Source organism: Schistocerca americana, chromosome 1 (assembly GCF_021461395.2).
Source record: "Schistocerca americana isolate TAMUIC-IGC-003095 chromosome 1, iqSchAmer2.1, whole genome shotgun sequence".
NCBI classification, from domain to species: domain Eukaryota; kingdom Metazoa; phylum Arthropoda; class Insecta; order Orthoptera; family Acrididae; genus Schistocerca; species Schistocerca americana.
This window is the reverse complement of record NC_060119.1, coordinates 1,030,455,500-1,030,477,707: the sequence shown is the minus strand read 5'-3', so window position 1 is coordinate 1,030,477,707 and position 22,208 is coordinate 1,030,455,500. Positions and strand designations below refer to the sequence as shown.

Here is a 22,208-nt window from a genome sequence, read left to right as displayed (position 1 = left end):
GCAGCAACTCGGCGTGACATGGATTCAAGTCGTACGACATCCACTGCAGAAATATTGAGTTATGCTGCCTCTACAGCAGACCATAATTGCGAAAGTGTTGCCGATGCGGTATGTTGTGCACGAACTGACCTCCCGATTATGTCCCATAAATGATCGATAAGATCTGATTCTTGTGTTGAGAAGCGTAAAATTTTCTGCTGCTCTTCCAGTCATGAAGAAGAAAAAGAAGAAGAAGAAGAAGTAGTGGCGATCTGGATGCCCAAATCATTCGCTCTAACTGTCCAGAATGTTCTTCAAACCAGTTGTGTCCCAGTGACATGAGATCGTTATTTGGAAACATAACCTGAAAATGATCTCCAAGTAGTCGAACATCACCATTTCCAGTCAATGATCGGTCCAGCCGGACCAGAGAACCCAGTCTACTCCACGGAAACAGGGCTCACACCATTGTGGAATCACCACTAGCTTTCACAATGTCTTGTTGATGACATGAGTCCACTGGATTCGTGGGGTCTGCGCCACACTCGAACCCCAACATTAGCTCTTACCAACTGAAATCGGGGCTCATCTGACTAGGCCACTGTTTTCCAGTCGTCTAGGGTCCAATCGATATGGTCACGAGTCCAGGGGAGGCGCTGCAGGTGTTGTCTTCCTGTTAGCAGAGGCTCTCGCGTCGGTCATCTGTTGCCATAGCCCATTAACGCCAGATTTCGTCGTACAGTCGAAACGAATACGTTCTTCGTACCTCCCACATTGCTTTCTGTGCTTATTTCTCGCAGTGTTGCTTGTCTGTTATCACTGAAAACTGTACGCAAACGCCGCTGCTCTCGGTCCGTTGTGAGAGATAATACATAAAATTTGGTACTCTCGGCACACTCTTAACATTGTTCCATGCGTCTAGCTCCAACGACCATTCCGCTTTCAGAGTCTGTTAACTCCCATCGTGCGGCCATAATCACGTCGGAAACCTTTTCGCATGAATCACCTGATACAAATGACAACTCTGCCAATGTACTGCCCATTTATACCTAGTGTACGTGATCCTACCGCCTAACCAAATGGTTCAAATGGCTCTGAGCACTATGGGACTGAACTTCTGAGGTCATCAGTCCCCTAGAACTTAGAACTACTTAAACCTAACTAACCCAAGGATATCACACACACCCGTACCCGAGGCAGGATTCGAAACTGCGACCGCAGCGGTCGCGCGGTTCCAAACTGTAGCGCCTAGAACCACTCGGCCACTCCGGCCGGCACCGCCCAACCCATGACTTTTGTCAGCTCAGTGTGTACGGTGCTTGTATCAGTCTTAATATTGTACATGAAAAATATACTTATAATAAATTGCCCTACATAAAACGCATCTTGCACTGCAGCTTTTGATAGGGAGACATCTACATGAAATCTACAGACAGTGATAGAATGTGGTCGTCTAATCTTCCTGCCTATGAATTTTCATTTTTTACCCTTTATTGTCATTTTGATACCTTACAAACAAGGTAGGCCGGCAGCGGCCTAATAACGCCGCTCTTCGGCCATAGGAAAGACACACAGTATAACAGGAATACAGAAAAACAAACATACATGGAGGACAAAAAGCGGGAGACAAACATAGTAAAAATAAGCCAAGTCGTTCACCGACGTACTGCTCAGATAAAAAAAGTTCAACACTGCACACAATGGAGAATACAGAATGTCACACATGAACAGAGGAGCTCAGACGGAGAGACACTGATGCACCGATGGGACGACAAACATGAGCAGTGCGGCGACGATCTCCAGCGCACGAAGGTGCACACTTCACACAAAAAAGCCGGGGGCTTGCCAGAGGGAAGAGGTGAGGGTAGGAAGGAGAGTGGGAGGGGTTTGATGCCAGTGGGAGAGAAGAAGGGAGGGGAGAGGGTAAGGGGGTGCGTGGAAGCGCGGTGAGGGGGGAGTGGAGGGAGGGAGGAAGAGAGGAGGGAGAGAAGGGAAAGAGGGTGCCCTGGAGGAAAAGCACAGGGGGAGGAAGGGAGGGATCAAAGTTGGTAGGAGGAGTAGATGGAGGGGATGAGGGCATCATCAGGGAGGGGGAGTTGGCAGAAGCCACCTTGGGCAAGGGTAAGGAGTGTGGAGAGCGGGTGGGATGTGGGGGTACAGGTGTGGCAGGAGATGGAGGTGGGAAAGGAAGGGAGTGACAAGCAGGTGAGGGGGATCAAGTTTGCGGGAGGTGTAAAGGATCTGTATCTGTTCGAGGAAAAGGAGGAGGTGTGGGAACGGAATTAAGTCTTAGAGGATCCACGTGGGGGAGGGGAGGCGGATGCGATAGGCGAGGCGGAGTGCATGGTGTTCCAGGATTTGAAGGGATCTGTAGAAGATAGGAGGGGCGGCGATCCAGGTGGGATGGGCATGACAGAGGACAGGGTGGATGAGGGATTTATAGGTGTGGAGGACGGTGGAGGGGTCCAGACCCCATGTGCTGCCAGAAAGGAGCTTGAGGAGGCGGAGTCGGGAGCGTGCCTGGGTTTTGATCGTCCAGAGATGGGGGCCCAGGAGAGGCAACAGTCAAGGGTGACGCCAAGGTACTTGAGGGTGGGGCTGAGGTTGATAGGATGGCCGCAGATAGTGAGATAGAAATCGAGGAGATGGAAGGAATGGGTGGTTTTGCCTACAATGATCGCCTGGGTCTTGGAACGATTGGCCTTGAGCAGCCACTGGTTACACCAAGTGATAAACCGGTCAAGATGGGATTGGAGAAGGAGCTGGAAGCGTTGCAGGATGGGGGCGAGGGCAAGGAAGGCGGTGTCATCGGCGTACTGGAGAATGTGTAAGGGGGGTGAAGGTGGCGGCATGTCCGCCATGTAAAGAAGGTAGAGAAAAGGGCGAATTTTCATATTGAAAAGGTGTTTAAGATGTTCTGCTGCCATTCGTTATGAATGAGAAGAAAAGAAGAAGAAGAAGAAGAAGAACAGGCTGCTTAGTCACAGCTCTGCACCTCGCTGTATCATTGAAGAGACTGCAGTTGAATAAGTAACTTCTCATAGAAGTAACTAGCACCTACTTGCGGCCTTTCAGCCAAAGCAATTGCAGCGTATTGTTTGCCTGTGAACACTACTGGTAATGCCATCTAGGGCTGCGAAACAGAGTAGAAAATATTAAATGATATACGGCATCGTCACTACTGCTATCTAAGCTTTATTTTCAAAGGAGCATGAGTCACGACTGCCACCTCTTTACTTTTGAATGGGCACGTGTCATTGATTGGGGCTCCTACAAGAATTAAATTGTTTTTCAAAATCCTACAGAACATACCCTAACTGATGGACTGATATCCCTTCAAGAGAACATGTTAGGATACACGTGCTTATACCGGGTGAACAAAAAGTCAGTATAAATTTGAAAACTGAATAAATCACGGAATAATGTAGATAGAGAGGTACAAAGTGACACACATGCTTGGAATGACAAGGGGTTTTATTAGAACCAAAAAAATACAAAAGTTCAAAAAATGTCCGACAGATGGCGCTTCATCTGGTCAGAATAGCAATAATTAGCATAACAAAGTAAGATAAAGCAAAGATGATGTTCTTTACAGGAAATGCTCAATATGTCCACCATCATTCCTCAACAATAGCTGTAGTCGAGGAATAATGTTGTGAACAGCACTGTAAAGCATGTCCGGAGTTATGGTGAGGCATTGGCGTCGGGTGTTGTCTTTCAGCATCCCTAGAGATGTCGGTCGATCACGATACACTTGCGACTGCAGGTAGACCCAAAGCTAAAATAATCACACGGACTGAGGTCTGGGGTCCTGGGAGGCTAAGCATGACGAAAGTGGCGGCTGATCACACGATCATCACCAAACGACGCGCGCAAGAGATCTTTCACGCGTCTAGCAATATGGGGTGGTTCTAATAAAACCCCATGTCATTCCAAGCATGTGTGTGAATTTTTACCTCTCTATCTACATTATTCCGTGTTTTATTAAGTTTTCAAATTTATACTGACTTTTTGATCACCCGGTACTTGCTGTACCAAACATAAATCGTTATCGTCTTAAAGTTCTCAGTTCATTTCAGTGAATATTTTACTGCACGTAGTATAAATCTTAAGCAACATTGATATAATTATCACGGTTCTAGATTGTCGAATTCAAAATATAAAAAGTAATTAGTTAATAAATGTTAATGATTTGAAGTATAAAAATAGGGCCCCTTTTAGATAAAATTTTCTCAAAAGGTATAAATGCTATTTTTATGAAACTTTACTTGTGGTTTGTAAGGTACATTCTTGAGAAGTGTGGGAAGAATTTTGTCTTTAGCACAAATAGTTCATCTATCACAATATTTTTTATTTTGTAAGGAAATCATCTGAAAAAAACGTTTCTCTCAGAAAGCGCCATACCATACCTAAAGTATGAACTTAAGAAATGTCATGGGTGGTGAAAATATATTGTGAATTCTGTGAAATAGTTGTGCCAAACCTCAGTGTTGTATCTCGTATAGTTTTTAAGAAAATGGTTCCTAAATAACCCAAAATTCAGGTTTTAGCAATACTAATTTAAAAAAAATGTATTCTTATATTTTTTGTTACACGTGCACAGTCCAGCACCGTAATCACTTTATTTCATTCCGTGAGGCTGTTCTTGGCTTCTCTGCACTCTTGCTTGCTTTGAAGAAGCCTCTGCAGCTCGATCTGCTTTAATGAGTTCATTCCAGGTTCATAGAAAACTTTTGCCCTGCTTATGGTACCACTATTGAAGCATAAAGTTGCACCATGCGCTCTTAGTCTGCATACGTTTCACTTCAACAAAAACAGTATTTGTCAACGTTCCTATATACAGCTGTTGAAGCTTTAGTTCTTTTTTCTGGGTTCTATTGTGAAAAAGTTTATCAGCAAGTTCTTATCACTCACTTCCTAGTAACACAGGTCTGCATGACAATATAAGGCAGTGAGTGATTACGCTTATACACTTCACCAGTAACAGCAGCCCGTTGCAAAAATTGGTCAAATGGCTCTGAGCACTATGGGACTTAACTTCTGAGGTCATCAGTCCCCTAGAACTTAGAACTACTTAAACCTAACTAACCTAAGGACATCACACACATCCATTCCGGAGCAGGATTCGAACCTGCGACCGTAGCAGACGCGCGGTTCCAGACTGAAGCGCCTAGAACCGCTCGGCCACTAAGGCCGGCTACCCGTTGCAAAACCAGGCTTTTAGGGCACAGCCTACGTTGAGATTTTTGCTTCTGTTCAAGCTTTATGGAACAAGGAAGCCCATACTGTATCTGTCATTGTTTCTAGACCATTTGTATTACTTATAATGGCATTACCATAATATGTTTGCAAAAGATCTATTTGTTGTCTGTTAAGTAGGCAAGCCCCACCGAGTCTCTTGTTAACACTCAAATTTTGCCCACAAAATTAGTTGTAACTTCCGTTTTCGTATTCTTGTTCTCATCCTTTTTTGGAAGTGTCCTGCACACTCCAGTTTTATAATCAACATAGCACTTTGGCTCATTAACCTTGGTGTAATTCTTACACTCACGATCACCGAGATATTGTACACTATTGGCCATTGAAATTGTTACACCACGAAGATGACGTGCTACAGACGCGAAATTTAACCGACACGAAGAAGATGCTGTGATATGCAAATGATTAGCTTTTCAGAGCATTCACATAAGGTTGGCGCCGGTGGCGACACATACAACATGCTGACATGCGTACCATCATGTTTCCGACTTTGATAAAGGTCGGATTGTAGCCTATCGCGATTGCGGTTTATCGTATCGCGACATTGCTGTTCGCGTTGGTCGAGATCCAATGACTCTTAGCAGAATAGGGAATCGGTGGTTTCAGGAGGGTAATACGGAACGCTATGCTGGATCCCAACGGCCTCGTAACACTAGCAGTCGATGACAGGCAATTTATTCGCATGGCTGTAACGGATCGTGAAGCCACGTCTCGATCCCTGAGTCAACAGATGGGGACGTTTGCAAGACAACAACTATCTGCACGAACAGTTCGACGACGTTTGCAGCAGTATGGACCATCAGTTTGGAGACCATGGCTGCGGTTACCCTTGACGCTGCATCACAGACAGGAGCGCCTGCGATGGTGTACTCAACGACGAACCAGGGTGCACGAATGGCAAAACGTCATTTTTTCGTATGAATCGAATGGCTCTGAGCACTATGCGACTTTACTTCATCAGTCGCCCAGAACTTAGAACTAATTAAACCTAACTAACCTAAGGACATCACACACATACATGCCCGAGGCAGGATTCGAACCTGCGACGTAGCGGTCGCCCGGTCCAGACTGTAGCGCCTAGAACGGCACGGCCACTCCGGCCGGCAGGTATGAATCCGGGTTCTGTTTACAGCATCATGATGGTCGCATCCGTGTGTGGCGACATTGCGGTGAACGCACATTGGAAGCGTGTATTCGTCATCGCCATACTGGCGTATCACCCGGCGTGATGGTATGGGGGCCATTGGTTACACGTCTCGGTCACCTCTTGTTCGCATTGACGGCACTTTGAACAGTCGACGTTACATTTCAGATGTGTTACGACCCGTGGCTCTACCCTTCATTCGATCCCTGCGAAACTCTGCATTTCAGCAGGATAATGCACGACCGCATGTTGCAGCTCCTGTACGGGCCTTTCTGGATACAGAAAATGTTCGACTGCTGCCCTGGCCAGCACGTTCTCACCAATTGAAAACGTCTGGTCAATGGCAGCCAAGCAACTGGCTCGTCACAATACGCCAGTCACTACTCTTGATGAACTGTGGTATCGTGTTGAAGCTGCATGGGCAGCTGTACCTGTACACGCCATCGAAGCTCTGTTTGACTCAATGCCCAAGCGTATCAAGGCCGTTATTACGGCGAGAGGTGGTTGTTCTGGGTACTGATTTCTCAGGATCTATGCACCCAAATTGCGTGCAAATGTAATCACGTGTCAGTTCTAGTATAATACGAAGGCTATCCACAAAGTACATTACGTTTTGGAATTAAAAATGAATAAAGTATTGGAAATTTTTTTTATTGTATACAGATGAAAGCCACACTTAAATACTACTTTTCTACATAGTTGCCAATTAAATTAAGGCACTTATCGTAACGATGGACGAGCTTGGAAATTCCTTCGTCGTAAAATTCGGCCGCCTGCGCCTTCAACCACGTGGTTACCTCTTCTTGAAGCTGTGGGGAATTTGTGTGCCCCCACTGCATTGACTGCAATTTTGTCTCGCAGTTCACATGCTTAACCCATGTTTCGTCACCAGTAACGATGCGATCGAGTAATGAGTCGCCATCTTTCTCTTTTGATTCACAAAAATCAGCGAATGGCTGCAGCATTAACGTTTTTGGACGCTTACGAGAAAGATGGCGACTCATTACTCGATCGCATCGTTACTGGTGACTAAATATGGGTTAAGCATGTGAACTGGGAGACAAAATTGCAGTCATTGCAGTGGGGGCACACAAATTCCCCACAGCTTCAAGAAGAGGTAACCACGTAGTTGAAGGCGCAGGCGGCCGAATTTTACGACGAAGGAATTTCCAAGATCGTCTATCGCTACGATAAGTGCCTTAATTTAAATGGCAACTATGTAGAATAGTAGTATTTTAATGTGGCTTTCATCTGTATATAATTAAAAAAATTCCAATACTTTATTTATTTTTAATTCCAAAACGTAATGTACTTTGTGGGTAGCCCTCGTATATTTGTCCAATGGATACCCGTTTATCATCTGCATTTCTTCTTGGTGTAGCAATTTTAATGGCCAGCAGTGTAAATAACGCATACCACGTCCATCTACCGATCGTTTGCATATTCCTACGGCACCTCGAACCTCCATGCCTGCAATACACCAATACAGTTTTTGTCACATTTATTATTAGGCATTTCATTACTACATCCTCGACGACAGTTTGTTAGAACCTCTACTTAACCGGTATAAAATGATGCGGCAGCAACAACACAATCATAAAAGGTGTTTCTGCCAGGTCCCATAGACCATTCACTCGATCATTTGTTGACACAGCTTCTTGCGCAGCAATTCTCAGACTCCCTTCACTCACGTCTTTCAGGTTTCTAAAAATTACATCACGATAATTGGAAAACTTAGATGGTGGTGACAGCAAATTACAACGATCAACAGACGGAATTCATTGTTCTGTAGGTCAAGAAGCACTCTGTGCAAAATTTGGAGGCTTCGAGTACGTGAAGAAACTAGGGTTACGAATAGTAAAATTTCTGACTTGCATGCATTATTTCATTGTCAGTTGCAACAGTTTTCGATGTAACTGAACGAAGAATATGGAGACTTTATTCATTACTGGAAAGTACGCTGGTTAATTCAAGGGGCTTGCCTGCAACGATTTTTCCATTTAAAACTCGCTGTTGTTGAATTTATGAAAAAAAAGTAGCGCAGGAACAAAAATTAGAACTTCCGGAGTGGATTGCAGACCTCGCATTTTAAGTGGACTTGACTGCACACTACGCACAGTAGACATTGCAGCCAGAGAAACAATATATTTCTGATTTTATGGGAATGCATTTAAAAAGAAAATCGCGTTGTAGAAAGGACACATTCTGATACACCGTCAAGTTTACGCTCACTGGCGTTGAAAGGTCTGAAGAATTCCTTGTTAGAACCTCTACTTAACCGGTATAAAATGATGCGGCAGCAACAACACAATCATGAAAGGTGTTTCTGCCAGGTCCCATAGACCATTCACTCGATCATTTGTTGACACAGCTTCTTGAGCAGCAATTGCGCAGCAATTGCGCAGCAATTCTCCCAAACTTTTTGAGGACACTGCCAGTCTTACATCTGTTTTCGAACTGTTTTCGAGACCTTTTGCCGTTTTAGTTGAAAGCGCCGCTGTGCATGTCCAGAAGTAACTGACTGACCTGCAAGGTATTTATTTTTTAAATACAAATCCCTTTAACGTTAAAACTGTCCAGGACGTCTACATTGGTTTCCTCAGATAAAGTATCCACATATTCATACTGAGGTTGCAAAGATGCTTCTATATTTCGATCAACATATATGTGAAAGACATTTTTTTAAAATTATGAAACTAAATAAGTGACGATTAGGTGCCAAAATCTGTGAAATAGTCCGCGTCTGTCCGCATTCCGACAGTCTGTACCAAATAAAATTGGATGTTGTCGTTCGCCGTAAATTTGATGGCACATTAGGACATACCGAATATCGGAAACCAACACACACGAATCTGTATCTTCATGGCAGTAGCTGCCATTACCCTTCACAGACCACAGGTGAAGACCTTAGTGCATAGGGCGCAATGTATATCCGATAAAGACAATTTGCAAGTAGAGTTCACATACCTCAAGAACATTTTTACGAGTAAATCGAATGGATTTTCTTCGCAACAAATTCAATGCAAAACCTAGAATGTAGGTATGTGATGGGGAAGAAGATAGTAATTCCCTCAGATCTAGTGCGTTTTTGCCCTATGTGGGTGCTCTTCCCTCGAAGATAGGCCGTTTTCTTGAGAAACACTGTGTTAAGCTGATCTTCCGGTCCCCCACGAAGATTGCACCTTTACTCGGCTCTGTGAAGGACGATTTACAGCTTCATAAAGCGGGTGTGTATCAGATTCCTCTCGGAAATTGTGATAAGTCGTACATAGGTCAAACAACACGCACCGTTCATGAGAGATGTGTGGAGCATCTAACAAGGGAATGGTCAGACTTGTCATGACGAAACATGTATTGCTTTTTTTAGCACTGTTATTTAACTGTGCAAAAGGTCCGTATGCAAAATTGTAGCTGCTGACATGAACTGGAAGTCACAAAAAAAAAAAAAATCACGAACATGGCTGTGTTTCCTGCTTGGCGCTTGCAGTGACGGCTGGCCACCCCTGGAAATGGCGAGTCGCGAGCGTTGTGCACATGGTCGGGAAGTGCGGCCGTCTTATTGCGGCCTTCACTAAAGAGGAATATCGCTGCACGGTTTTGGTGGAAAGGGGAAACGAATATTCATTTCTGTGGCATGCACGTCCTTCTAATTTCTGGTGCGTATTTCGAAACATACCGTCCTGAAACTGGTTAGAGATGTGAAAGATGTTCTGTACATGCTCACTCCGCAAGCCACTTTGCTGTGAACATTCAATCTCCCCTCACAGGTGATGGCGAACCCTGTAAATGTTTTGCTGCTTACCATGGAGATATACCACAGACGCCAAATGAAGCAATCAACAGAAAACACACGTGAAGACTATGTGTTGTGCGACATGGTTGTGAAACTTCTAGACGAGCATGTAAATGGCGCAGACATGTGGCTAGAAACAACTGAAACACTCGATAATGCAGACTGTGAATCTACAGACGGCGAAGACACCGACGAAAGTTGCAATCATGAAGACTCTTCGAGTGATAGTGCCACGAATCGTCATCAATTATCTCCGAAAGTAACACCAGCAACAACAATTACCTTATCAGATAAAGAAAGAGCGGTGACGTATTGGTTGAACGAAAGTGGTAAGAAACGCCTACGTGTCAGTACTGTTTAAAATAAGTATCGCTTTGCCCGTTCTGAACGTGAATTGTATAGATGGAAAATGGAAGTCGCTGGACGACGTAAGAGTCGACTGGAAATTGCGACGGAGATAAACGCTCGACTTTTTGAGCTATTTACCGATGCCAGACAACAGTCATTTAGTGTCAGCGATACAACTTTGCGTGATTGGGCGTTAGAGATTGCCAACGCAATAGGCGCTAAAGAATTTACAGCTTCTCAAAGTTGGATTAGTCCCTTCAAAAGATCACATAAAATCGCGGCCAAAAAAAAAAAAAAAAAAAAAAAAATGTATCGAGAAACAGGTCGGAAAATGAAGTGACACAAAACACAAATCGAAATGATAGGAGCTTTTCTTACGAATGCATAAAATAAGATCGCTAGTTTTCGTGAATCGTACGTGTACAGTGCAGATCAGTCAGGTTTTCAAAAAGAAATGCGTGCGAAAAGAACACTGTCATTCAAAGGGGAAAAACATATTGAGGCGATTGCGCAGTCCACGACTGCACTCACCCACTCATACACTATAACGCCCATAATTAGTCTGGATGGTTCATTGCTGCCTAAACTATATGTGTGTCTTCGAGAACCAACTGGACGTTTTGGACCGCGTGTCAAAAGAACAATGTTATACGCAAACAATCTTGTGGTAGACGCATCGAAGTCTGGAAAAATGGGAAATGAAAACGTTACACTTTTCATGCGCCATGTTTTCTTCCGTTCTGCGGGAACAAATCTCTTCTCCTTGTAGATTCGTGGTCAGGTCATAATAGGTCTGATTCATTAACGACGAACGTAATTCAACCTTTCGACAGAGAATTTTTCCGTCAGTGGAAGGCATTTTACAGAAAACTAACAGAGAAAATTATTATGTGCAGATCACTGCAATTTCCTGTCTATCACCGTGACAATATTCTCAAGCTGCAATCCGTAGTACATTATCAATTTTCCTCCCCACGGTTTCAGAATTTGATTAAATATGCGTGGCACTCCTCGAAATATACTGATACTAGGGTTGATTCATTCCTAACACCAGCCGAGATTGGTCTACGGACATCTAACAACGTCTGTGATTCACAGGGCTGTCGTATGTCGTCTTTGCTTGTATGTTCTTGGTGCACAAGAGACCTGTGTTTTGAACATTGTATCAGTATTTCGCATTTTTGCGGTAATTACAAGAAATAAAATTTGGACGTGTTCTAAACCATATATTTATTTGTGTCTATTTCATAGCTATTTGGAAAGAATGTTGTAGATAACATATTAGCCATATTTGTCAACGAATGTTTAATTATCATACGATCGCTTTCACTGGGGGAATCAGCTCTCTCACTGCTGTGGCAAGAGAGCGGCGCGTAGCTAACGCCTCCTTGTCCCTAGATGGCGTTGGTATAACGTAGCGAGAGAGGTCAGGGTTGTACAAGAGGCAGTTATAAGCGCAGAAACCATGCGACAATAATGTCTTACTTCATAAAATTGTTTACAGACTTCCAGGTCATGTCAGCAGCTAAAATTCTGCATACAGACTTCTTGCAATGTTAACTCACAGTGGTAAAAAAAGCAACATAGGTTTCGTCATGACAAGTCTGACCATTCCCTTGTAAGATACACACGCTTATTACAGCCAGACAAGTCATCTGTGGTCGAACATTGTATTGATACAGGGCATTCCATAAATTACAGTGATGTAAAAATTTTCCTTTTGGGAATTTTCTTCAAGGAAACTATAGAGATTAGATTAGCTAATAATTTAATAAATAGAGATAATGGTTTTAATTTGGGCAAAGCATGAAATCCGGCTCTTGGGGTAGTTAAACTGCAGAGAAGTCGTCATGGAGTCACCGCCGCCGATCATACATCGATAAGCGAATCGAATGTCTGTACGCCTTCTACACAGGCGGCGCATGTGTAAGCGTATTTCTTTGCCGCCGGTCAGCATCTGTGATCCGCATGCTCAATACCGCCGCGGTGGAGCATATAAGGCCGCGCTTGGCATCTTGTCGTCAGCCTTGTGGCTCGCTCTGAGGATGACCGAACGATACGCTGCAGAATTATCAGTGGAGGAAATTTTATTTGCGTGGCTGCATGCCCGAAGTTTAATGGACTAAAAATTACATTCTTCAGCACACCAAAAATGTTTGATCAGTACTTGATTTTTTAATACTTTCTTAAACTGCGCTGTTGAGAAATGTGAAATATAAAGCAAAGTCGTACAAAGTGCGCCTGCATTGGTATTTAAATGCGGCGCGTTCGCAGTTTCCCCCTTCCGGGGGGGGGGGGGGGGGGGGGGGGACGTGCCAGGCAGGCTGAGCGCTATAACGCTATTATGACACTCATGCCAGGGCACGGTCCGTCAGCCATATTCTTGGCCACCGCTGCTGTAGTTGCTGCCTGAACTGTCTTGTTGGTTTTGCAGGACACATACTGCTGACCAGTATTACGTCGACGTTTCATTTTATTTTTTCCATTCTTCAGTATTTCTCTTTCTTTTTCGTGAAGATTTCGGTTTCTGGGGCGATTCTTCAGCTACTCTATTTATTTCAAGCTGTAAAATGAGCAGCGAAATGGTCTCAGAACTCGCGTGAGATACAGCCATCAGCTACGCGAAAAATTCCATACCGCTGAAATGGCATTCATGAGAAAAATATTTTTATAAATATGTTGTCATTAAAACCATACTATTAAAGTATTTAGTAGTCATTAAAATATGCCCATAAAGTCTTATCCTTAAAACAAGAGACGGCGATGAAATGTGTGAACAAGGTTAAGAGAAACCAAGTCACAAACCAGTAAACAATAGTTATCAGAAATAAACACCTTTATACACTTACCGAAATACTATCTGAGAAAGGAGATTATGCTTAAAAGAACTCTGTAAGTCAGCAGGAATATGCATTTCCTTTTATTAGTCGTGTATAATAAGTAAGGCCTTCTCGTGAGCCATTTTTACACAAGGACTTTCTCGCCTCACTCTGTTTGTGGCAAGTGAGTCAGCTGTACCGTCCTTGATGTATTCTTCCACCTTTTGTCTACATATCTACGTATATACTCCGCAAGCCACTGCACAGTGTACGCGCAGGGTCTCGTTTGCGTTTACACCCCAGTGTGTGTTCTGAGTTTGCACCTGAACGGTGAAAGAGAAGTTACAAGCGACCATTCTTCTTACAAAAAGTCGGACCATAGTAAATCCATTACAGAATTAGCTATGATGATAGAGTTCATTAATCTCTAAAAAGGCCACATAAACATGTGCTTCCTGAAGAGTGGCACCAGCCTTTTCAGTAGTTGGAAGAGCGTCAGTCTGGATAGTTAAACGATCTGACCTTGTACAATCAGCCAACGTGGCCTTGCTTTGCTTGTACTGCGAACGACTGAAACCAGGAGTAACCTACAGCCGTTATTGATGATGAAGTTTTCTCGGGTAATCAGCCGAGTCAAGGCGTCGTTCAGAGGCAACGTTTCGACAAGTTTCCTACCCGTCATCTTCAGGCGAAGATGAAGAGTAGGCAACTTGTCGAAACGTTGCCGCAGAACGATATCTTGACTCAGCTAATAACCCGAAAAAACTTCATCAGCGAGATTCGCCGAGAAAACCTGCATTCCTATTTACAGGCGTTATTTTTCCAGGACATGCAGCTCTTCTTAATGGTCAAATAATGATGACATCTTGTTGGGAAAAATATTCTGGTAGTAAAACAGTCCACAGATCAGATCTCCGGGCAGAGACTACTCGGTAAGATATCGTCATATCGTCATCAGGTAAAACAAAACTGGCATTCTACGAGTCGGAGTGCAAAATGTTAGGCCTCTTAATGGAGTAGGAACGTTAAAAAATTTAAAAAGGGAAATGCTGTAGTGGGAATTAGTGAAGTGTGGTGGCAGGGAAAAAAGGACTTATGGCCAGATGAGTACATAATTATAAATACAACTTCAGATATGCATGATGCAAGAATAGGTCTAATACTGAATAAGAAAAGAGGAATGCAGGTGAACTGTTACGAACAGCATAGTGAACATAATGTGGTAGCCAAGACAGACTTGATTCCAACAACTACCACAGTAGCACAATCTTATATGCCAACTAGCACCAGAGATTGAAAGAGTGTATGAGGAGATTAAAAAAAATATATAGATAGTTAAAGGAGAGGAAAACTGTGATGGAAGGCAGGAAGTCGATAGTAGGAAAAGGAAGAGAAGGGAAAATAGTAGTAGGAAATGGATTCGGGAAACGAATGAAAGAGGAACACAGCTGGTAGAATTTTCCACACAGCATAATTTAATTTTCCGTTTGCGTGGTCATTTAATCATTGCTAGGACTTGGTTTATGAATCATACAAAAAGGTTTTGTGTATGGCAGAGATCTGGTGACAATGGAAGGTTTGAGATTGATTATATAATGATTAGGCACAGATTTCCAAACGAGACTGTAAACTGTAAGACACTACCACGGGGACGTGTGGGCTCTGACCACAATGTAGTGGTTATGATATGTAGACAGCAACTGAAGAAATTGCAAAAAGGTAAGAAGTTAAAGGAAACTGGTCCTGGATAAATTGAAGAATCTACAGATTTTTTGAGAGTTTCAGAGGGAGCTGTAGGCAAAGTTGGACTGAAATTTGGAATATTAATGCAATAGAAAATGAATGGGTAGCGTTGAGAGATGAATGGTGTAGGTAGGCGGGAGAGAATCGCTTCGGCAGAACGAATTTACCTGGTAGAAGTCCTTGGATAACTCAGGAGATAGAGAATTTAACCGACGAAAGGAGAAAATATAGAAATACAGTAAATGAAGTAAGCTAAAGAGAATAAAGACGGCTAGGCAAATTTAATATAATCTTATTGTAAGAGTTAGTTATTTATGCATTTTCTATGAGAGGCGATATCATTTTTTCTTCTTTTTGTGCTTTCATTTTTTTCTTCTTTGTCTCTGTGATTGGCGAAGTATTCATGCGTACTGCAGTGCGTGACAAAAGTTTGCCGACCCAACACTTAACAGTTGATATTTAATTTTTTCCGTAAGCAACTAATATATTGGAGATATCTAGCAACATTGAGAGATGAAGTAGGGTGGGTTGTAGAGGATCACAAAGACAGGAAGAAAAAGCCTAGTAGAAATCATTGGGTAACTCAGGAGATATTGAATTTCATTGACGAAAGCAATGAAGCAGACAAAAGGCAATACAGGCGTCTAAAAATGTGACTGACCGAAATTACCAAATAACTAAGCAGGAATGGGTAAAGGACAAATACAAGGCTGTAGAAGCATCTATAGCTGGCGGAAACGAAGACAGATGCTGGTAATCATAGGAGAATTAAAGAGACACTTGGAGAAAAAGAAGCAACTGTATGAATATCAAGAGATCAGGTGGCAAGCCACTTCTAAGCAAAGATGGGAAGGTGAAATGTGGATGGAATACATAAGAGATCTGTGTAAGTGGAACAAAACTGCGGATAATGTTACAGGAAGAAAAAAGCTAGGTGAAGAAGAGGTGAGAGATACTGTAAGATACCACGAGAAGACTTTGACAGAGCACTGAAAGACCTAACCGTAAGTGGAAACAAGACCTCTAGAGTAGATTGTATTCGCTCAGTATTAGTGAGATCATTGGGAAAGCTAGTAATAACAAAATTATACCACGAGGTATGCAAGATACAAGAGACGGGCGAAATATCACCATACTTCAAATGATTCAAATGGCTCTAGGCACTATGGGACTTAAAATCTGAGTCATCAGTCCCCTAGACTTAGAACTACTCAAACCTAACTCACCTAAGAACATCACACACATCCATGCCCGAGGCAGGATTCGAACCTGCAACCGTAGCGGCAGCGCGGTTCCGGACTGAAGCGCCTAGAACCGCTCGGTCATAGCGGCCGGCCCCCCATACTTCAGAAAGGACGTAATAATTCCACTTCCAAAGAAAGCAAGCCCTGACAGGTGTGAATATTTGCGATATTTCAGTGCCTGTGTTGCTAAGGAGAACGATTCACTGTTCCTTTGGACATACATGCACGTCCAAAGAAATCGGCACTGCGTTGACTACAGCCGTTATGAAGTACACGAAATGTGTTGGCATTTGCGAATACGAACAACTATCAGCTGCGTAAGGGAATGATGACAATAAAAATTTGTGCCGGACCGATACACGAGCCCGGATTTCCTGCTTTACACGAGCGGTCTCCGTAACTGCTTTGTCTATTCGTGCACGACTCACGGCCAGATAAAAACTTCCATATGCCGTCGTTCCTGCGTCACAACCTGTACTAGTACACACATTATGTAACTCCTGTACAAGGGAGGACGTTTTAATTGAAAGTCACTCCCTGATATCGGCGGATAAATACGATGCTGCAGTGGCTGGGTTGTTAAGAAGACGATGGATGTAACCAGGAAGGATAATTTTCCATGGGTAATGAGCTACTGCGGGCGATGTTACGTTAGCAGACCAGTCTCGTAGCGGGCAGATGATGTCATGATACGCAGGTGTGTAACATATTTGCTCCTGCTAAGCAACTGGGAGCTTAATAATAAAACAGTTAAAAAAACTAGAAACCTATCATGTTGGTGAAAAGAACGACTAAATAGCAGACGCAGATCTTTTTCATTTCGATTTTTATAAAACTCACTGGATACAGAAAGTAATAGATGATTTACTTGGAGGAATAAGTAAGGGAAGAATATTGAAAACTTTCACCAGGAGAAGGGACAAATGAATGGGACAGCTGCTTTAATTCAGGAATACCTAATAGTAAATTAAAAGAAATAATATAGGTGAAAAATTGTTGAAGAGAGATTACATTAGGTGAAACAGGAATGTTGAGGACACACACGGACGGAAATATTACCGCAAGATAGGAAGAAATAATAGACATAATAGTTTAAAGACTGACTGGTGGCAAGGGGGAGGAGACTTTTGTTAATAGAAAATATCTCTTTCTATCTATCTGTCTACCTCTCTATGTATCTAACAATTATAAAATTAATTGTTGGTAAGGCGGGTACCAGGTTGAGATTCATTGGGAGAGTCCTTAGAAAATGTAGCCCATCAACAAAGGAGGTGGCTTACAAAACAATCGTTCGACCTATACTTGAGTATTGCTCATCAGTGTGGGATCCGTACCAGATCGGGTTGACGGAGGAGATAGAGAAGATCCAAAGAAGAGCGGCGCGTTTCGTCACAGAGTTATTTGGTAACCGTGATAGCGTTACGGAGATGTTTAACAAACTCAAGTGGCAGACTCTGCAAGAGAGGCGCTCTGCATCGCGGTGTAGCTTGCTCGCCAGGTTTCGAGAGGGTGCGTTTCTGGATGAGGTATCGAATATATTGCTTCCCCCTACTTATACCTCCCGAGGAGGTCACGAATGTAAAATTAGAGAGATTAGAGCGCGCACGGAGGCTTTCAGACAGTCGTTCTTCCCGCGAACCATACGCGACTGGAACAGGAAAGGGAGGTAATGACAGTGGCACGTAAAGTGCCCTCCGCCACACACCGTTGGGTGGCTTGCGGAGTATAAATGTAAATGTAGATGTAGAAAGATGTTTAAACTATTAGATAAAAAGTCTTCCAATCCATACGTGGCATACAGCAAACCTGTGCTTAACAGTATTGATTTAAAACAGTCTTGGTTGCAATTTAAGTTTTTCATTTTTCAACTACTCGTTTCGCCTTATTTAGGCATCTTCAGGTTATCTTGATTTGGCATTTCGTAGAAACGAAGGCGATGTTAGCCTGATATATTCGACGATGCCATTTGGCTACACTGACTAAAGGATCCTTCTAAGAAATACCAAATTAAGACAACCTGAAGATGCCTAAATAAGGCGAACCGCGTAGTTGAAAAATAAAAAAAATAAAATTGTAACCAAGACTGTTTTTAACCAATACTGTTAGGTAACGTTGTTTGATAGCGATGCGAGAGAGACATAATAAGTGTCGGGTGAAATTTGTTCTGTCGACAGGTTTGGTGGAAGCGCTGTCTGAACAGCTGAAGGGCACGGGAGTGAGTTTGACCTGCGCCTATCAGTACCACTTCTCCAACAGCAGACTGCCTCTCTCGTAAGTAAACATTTCACAGTGGCTTTTGTTTGTACAACTAGAGATAATGAAGAAAGAAAAATATTCCACCGGCATGTTTCAGAGCAAGAAAAGTAGCTTACAAATGAGTTATTCTAGGCACTACCAGACCATTTATCTTAAGAGTAAAGTTATTTTATAATTTACTATCAATAGCGGTTTGTGTGGGTGGATGCCATCAGCACCATTGATCTGTTGGTGAATTAGTATTAATACAGCTTTACTGAGAAGACGGTAATAAGCTAGTAATGTGTCACCATACACTCAGTCCATAGGGAATAGCAAATAGTGTGGGCATCTCGCTCTACCGTCTGGAGACAGAAAGAACTCCAAGTTGTTTCACTTCTATAGTCGCTACCATGTGTACTCTGTTACGGTAAATCTTATAACGAGGTTACACATTGTTAGTCGCCAGACCTTTGACTGGTTTTAGGACTTCCACTGTTTCATCTTCTACTTTTCATTCGGGCATGTCTACTAAACTAGGCCACAATAATCTTTCAGTTTCTAATTTTAGTCTGGCTCAAAAACTTCGCTTCTCTATTGTCCTCTATTAAATATATCGTGATGCCTTAGTGAATGTCGCTCTAAACCTCTAACCTGTCCCTTCTTGTAGTTGAAGAAATAGCTTATGCTCCAAAGTGTGCTGATATTCATCGAAAATCATACTGTTCAGCTATCACTTGCTATGAAAACATTTATTACTGCTGTCAGTTTATATTGTTATTAATCATAAAACCTGCTTGGTGGCTTTGCGGGAACTTGACACGGTAGTGAGAGTATGTAAGCGGGGCTGAGACGAATGGCGAATCATTCTAGCGATTATACCAACCGGAATTAGAGAAAACCTCTGACATGTAATTTTGACTGAGGGCATATTCTTATAGCCTGGGATCTAAGGTCGAGGATTTTAGAAATGGCGAAGATGATCCGATAGTGGTGTGCTGTTATCGTAAGCATCTACGCAAAGTGGTTGAAGGACGATGAAGCCCTGAGTAGGCGACAAGGTGTTGTACGTCTAAGCCTCATAACAGATCCGCTCTCTAAAGTAGGATAGCGTGCGAGATCTGACAACAGAGTACAATCCTGGTGCAGGCAGAAGTGTTTCAGAGCACACCGTCCAGCTCACACTACTGAACATAGATTCTACAGCAAATGAACCGTAAGTTACGTCACGTTGACCCAACATCGTCAGTTACGATCGAGATTGTTGGTCGATTTGGCGGATGGTGCAAACACCGAGGTCATCGGCCCCATCGGATTAGGGAAGGAAGTCGGCCGTGCCCTTTAACAGGAACCATCCCGGTATTTGCCTGAAGCAGTTTAGGGAAATCACGCAAAACCTAAATCGTGGTGGCCGGACGTGGGTTTCAACCGTTGTACTCCCGAATGCGAATCCAATGCGCTAATCACTGCGTCACCTCGCCAGGTCATCGATATTGCACAGTGGATCAGTGGGAACGTGGTGTGCTGTCGCATGAATCACATTTCTTGTTACACCATGCCAATGGGCGCATTTGGATACGTGTCATCCAGACGAATGGTTCCTCGAAAAGTATACATCGTCACGGCGGAGGCCGGTTGCGGTCGTTTTATGCTATAGAGACATTCATTTGTTCATGGGACCCAGAAAATATTAGATACAGGCTCCCAGGTAGATGCACACTTTCCTTGACTTCCGGAAGGCGTTCGATACAGTTCCGCACTGTCGCCTGATAAACAAAGTAAGAGCCTACGGAATATCAGACTACCTGTGTGGCTGGATTGAAAAGTTTTTAGCAAACAGAACACAGCATGTTGTTATCAATGGAGAGACGTCTAAAGTAACCTCTGGCGTGCCACAGGGGACTGTTATGGGACCATTGCTTTTCACAATATATATAAATGACCTAGTAGATAGTGTCGGAAGTTCCATGCGGCTTTTCGCGGATGATGCTGTAGTATACAGAGAAGTTGCAGCATTAGAAAATTGCAGCGAAATGCAGGAAGATATGCAGCGGATAGGCACTTGGTGCAGGGAGTGGCAACTGCCCCTTAACATAGACAAACGTAATGTATTGCGAATACATAGAAAGAAGGATCCTTTATTGTATAGCGGAACGAACACTGGTAGCAGTTACTTCTGTAAAATATCTGGGAGTATGCGTGCGAAACGATTTGAAGTGGAATGATCATATAAAATTAATTGTTGGTAAGGCGGGTACCAGGTTGAGATCCATTGGGGGAGTCCTTAGAAAATGTAGTCCATCAACAAAGGAGGTGGCTTACAAAACACTCGTTCGACCTATACTTGAGTATTGTTCATCAGTGTGGGATCCGTACCAGGTCGGGTTGACGGAGGAGATAGAGAAGATCCAAAGAAGAGCGGCGCGTTTCGTCACAGGGTCATTTGGTAAGCGTGATAGCGTTACGGAGATCTTTAGCAAACTCAAGTGGCAGACTCTGCAAGAGAGGCGCTCTGCATCGCGGTGTAGCTTGTTGTCCAGGTTTCGAGAGGATGCGTTTCTGGATGAGGTATCGAATATATTGCTTCCTCCTACTTATACCTCCCGATGAGATCACGAATGTAAAATTAGAGAGATTCGAGCGCGCACGGAGGCTTTCCGGCATACGTTCTTCCCGCGAACCATACGCGACTGGAACAGGAAAGGGAGGTAATGACAGTGGCACGTAAAGTGCCCTCCGCCACACACCATTGGGCGGCTTGCGGAGTATAAATGTAGATGTAGATGTAGACATTCAGACTTCCGTGGGACCTGTGGTAGTAATCTAAGGCACCGTGATGGCTGTGAACTACGTGAACATTACTGCGGGCCGTCTGGACGTTTTCATGCTTGATGTCTTCCCCAAGGGCGAAGGCATCTTCCAGCAGGATAACTGTTCGTGTCAGAAGACCAGAATCGTGTTACAGGGTTCTGAGAAACTTGATGATGAACTCACGTTGATGTTTTGACCGCCAAACTGGCCTGTTCTGAACCCAATGGAACACTTTCGGAGCGCTATCGTGCACCCACAAATCATCTGCCGCCATCTATGGGGATTGCGTGACTTGTGCGTACACATCTGGTGCCATACACCTTCGGAAATCTGCCCAAGACTTGCCGAATCCTTTGCCCGCAGAATCGCTGCTGCAAGGCGTTCCAAAGGGGACAAACACGCTGCTAAGCAGATGGTCATAATGTTTTGATTCATAAGTGTAAACGAGCAAATTTTTGCAAAAACATGAACTGAACAGCAGAAATCTATTCATGGAATTTAAATATCGTTCAGAAGGTCCAGTGTGTCAATAATACGACAGTACTACACATCCAGTTTCTGGATACTTTAACTATTCCAACACTTTACGGATATAGTGCTAACTAAACAACGACAGCCTTACACTGCAAATTGTTAACTGAAATATATAACAAATAATAAAACAGGGAGATTGAGGGGCTTGTGGCACAAATGAAGCGGTTGAGACACGTGCTGTAATTCCTACAGACACTATGCTGGAGAAACTATTGAAAATTATGAACCACAGGAACTGCGCTTCTGTAATCACAGAGAAGCGTCTTTTTCTCGTACAGTCGATCTAACGTGTTCGAGTA

At 43.4% G+C, this 22,208-nt stretch overlaps 1 protein-coding gene across 1 annotated transcript in view; it reads left to right on the top strand.

Annotated features, from left to right (window-relative positions):
- The window catches only part of LOC124549153 (short chain dehydrogenase/reductase astE-like), a 324,150-nt gene that overhangs the window by 286,391 nt on the left and 15,551 nt on the right, over positions 1 to 22,208 (top strand). The window contains exon 6 of the mRNA XM_047125222.1: positions 18,504 to 18,600. Within this exon, the coding sequence (XP_046981178.1) occupies positions 18,504 to 18,600 (97 nt within the window). The remainder of the gene's footprint in view (positions 1 to 18,503; positions 18,601 to 22,208) is intronic.